This window comes from Austrofundulus limnaeus, unplaced genomic scaffold (assembly GCF_001266775.1).
Source record: "Austrofundulus limnaeus strain Quisiro unplaced genomic scaffold, Austrofundulus_limnaeus-1.0 Scaffold10, whole genome shotgun sequence".
NCBI lineage: Eukaryota > Metazoa > Chordata > Actinopteri > Cyprinodontiformes > Rivulidae > Austrofundulus > Austrofundulus limnaeus.
In genome coordinates this window covers 586,562-589,136 of record NW_013952412.1, presented here as the reverse complement: position 1 = coordinate 589,136, position 2,575 = coordinate 586,562, and the positions used below count along the sequence as shown (strand labels likewise).

The following is a 2,575-nucleotide window of genomic DNA, read 5'->3' as shown; positions in this document are numbered from 1 at the left end:
TATATATATACACACACACACACGCACACACCCATCGGCCGTTACCATGCAAAAACATTGTAACAAATACAATAAAATTTGGTACTTGTGGTTACTAAAAAATGGGGGTGGTATTTAAATCCGAAAAAAAATTGTCCAGTTAGATCAAATTAGGTGTAGGCTACATATGAATAAAAATGAGGAACAATAGTTCATTTTTTTTTCAATTATCACACTGAAAAATATGTTGGAAAAAATATAAAGTAAAAGATTTAAAAAACCTGTGCGGGAGGGTGGAGAAAAAAATTGCAGGAACAAATTAAACCTGTCAAAATTGTAAAAACACATGACAGTGCGTAAAAGCCAGCCAGAACCAACTCACCACATTTGGGTTGTAAGGAGGAGTGATTCTCTTGTGGTAAAGATCGTCCCAGTTGATGGGAGAAAAAAAGTGGTGATTCTTTATTTCTAACTGTGATGAAATTAAAAAAAAAGATGGAAATTAGAACAATTTATAGTAAAGCCATAATTAATACAAATTCTCCCACCAGGAGCAGACACTTTGGTGTTGAGTGATAAGAAAGGACATTTTGTTTTTAATAAAACACACTTACAAAGTCAGCAATGGCCCCAAGACGTCTGTGTTGGTCTTTCTGTAGAAGACCCACCAACAGAGAGCAGACCACCTCAGACCTCCCGGGAGGGAGCGGCAGGGGCTTGTGGAGGATTCCTTCATACATTTCACCAACATCACGGCTGTAGAAAGGAGGCTAGAACGAGCAAGAACATCATAGTATGAAATGGGAAAATACGATCTAAACTGTAATTCTATGTTTGACCAAAACCCTGGAAAATCCAAATAAAACTAAGACGGTGCTGGCTAAAGTTAAATCTAATGTCTGGCTTAACGTTTTTGTGAACAGATGTTTGTTGATGACTAGTTTGGGCATTTAAATTAGAAAGCATCAGATCACAATGTTTAACAAAGTCAAACAAACAAACATACCAGGCTGTAGATCATCTCATAAAGAACTGCTCCAAGGCACCACCAGTCCACTGTCCTATCATACGGTTCTTTACGAAGAATTTCTGGTGCCAAATACTTCAGACAGAAAAACAAAACACAACCAAAAATAAATACATGAAATGAAAAATAAACTGACAAAAAATAAACTGTGGCTGATCTGCAGAGCTCCTTCAGTGACAGACTGCTGCATCCTAAATGCACAAAAGAACGTTACCGCAGATCATTCCTCCCATCAGCTGTTAGACTCTGTAACCATGGCTGCTCGCAACAATCATGATAAGCATCTATGTTTGTGTTTGCACGCCGAACAACTCTACCTCTCAATCATTACATAAATAATAACCAGTGACAATTGTACATCTTTTTTTTTCTTCCTGTACTGGACTTAATGACTGAGTTTAAATAAGTTTGCACACCCTCTCGGATCATGAGTCGGTCATGACTGTTTTTTCCTGTAATTTATATTTTTCTGCACAGTATCTTGCCTTATTTTTCATTTTTATCCAGTTTCATCTTGATAGCCCATTACTGTAAAGATTATTCTTAATTTTATTTTGATTTATGTTTATTTTTATTGTTACTGTCTTTAGTTCTATTATTATTGCTACAGTTGATGATGTCACATAGCAATATACTGTTTTTGTGGATTGATGTATGTATCTGCTGCTGCTACTACACCTGAATCTCCCCATGCAGGACAATAAAGGCTCTATTCTATTCTGTTCTGTTCTATTCTATTCTATTCTATTCTATTCTATTCTATTCTATTCTATTCTATTCTATTCTATTCTAAACGAAAGAAAACCTTGCTTCTACAGTTTAGGTACATTTAGTCAAAAATAGCATTTCAGGTTTGTTGCACTTTTTTCATTCAGCTTATCTTGATTTTATTTTTTACTCACTTCAGGAGTGCCACAGAAAGTGGAGGTGGTTCCTTCAGGCTCTACACCCTCTTTGCACAGACCAAAATCCGTCAGCACCACGTGGCCCTGAGCACACAAAACTCAGGTCATCCTAAACTGCACCAAACACAAAAGATTCAGGTATTCCCATCGACTTACCTGCGAGTCTAAAAGAATATTCTCTGGCTTCAGATCTCTGTGGTGAACAAGAATAAACCGCAGTCATGACTTTGACCAGACTTAGTGAAGTGACTTAATATTTCAGTTCATGTAGGTCTAACCTGTAGACGATGTTGAGCGAGTGAAGGTAGCCGATGGCGCTTGCTACTTCGGCTGCGTAAAACCTCGCTCTGGGCTCTGAGAAACACCTCTCCCTCTGAAGGTGGAAGAAGAGCTGAGGACAAACACAAAGACAGCATTAAGAATTAAATGTGAAAAGAGTCAGGTAGTGAAGGATGTGTTGAAAGAGTAACTTATCCCAAAATTAACTTTTTAGCTGATAAACTGTCTAGAATGTGTCTAAAATGTTATATAGTACTGTTTCTGTGCTAATTTTGATGTTTTTGTGCGTATCTGTTCAAATCTGTAATATTTGGTCTAAAAACATGTTTTTGCTGCTCATATGGGTAGAGCAGTGGTACTGCAGGCTAATTTGCATATTGGTTAA

The 2,575-nt window shown here is 37.2% G+C and overlaps 1 protein-coding gene and 1 long non-coding RNA gene across 3 annotated transcripts in view; one reads left to right on the top strand and one right to left on the bottom strand.

Annotated features, from left to right (window-relative positions):
* LOC106513063 (uncharacterized) overlaps window positions 1–2,575 on the top strand; it is a 23,461-nt gene that overhangs the window by 597 nt on the left and 20,289 nt on the right. The window lies entirely within an intron of this gene.
* Window positions 1–2,575, bottom strand: part of sgk2a (serum/glucocorticoid regulated kinase 2a) — a 13,369-nt gene that overhangs the window by 2,090 nt on the left and 8,704 nt on the right. For both annotated transcript variants that reach the window (XM_014001711.1, XM_014001710.1), the window contains exons 7-12: window positions 2,190–2,302; window positions 2,068–2,104; window positions 1,909–1,995; window positions 986–1,081; window positions 594–749; window positions 362–451 (exon numbers count right to left, since the gene is read on the bottom strand). In XM_014001711.1, the coding sequence (XP_013857165.1) occupies window positions 362–451; window positions 594–749; window positions 986–1,081; window positions 1,909–1,995; window positions 2,068–2,104; window positions 2,190–2,302 (579 nt within the window). The remainder of the gene's footprint in view (window positions 1–361; window positions 452–593; window positions 750–985; window positions 1,082–1,908; window positions 1,996–2,067; window positions 2,105–2,189; window positions 2,303–2,575) is intronic.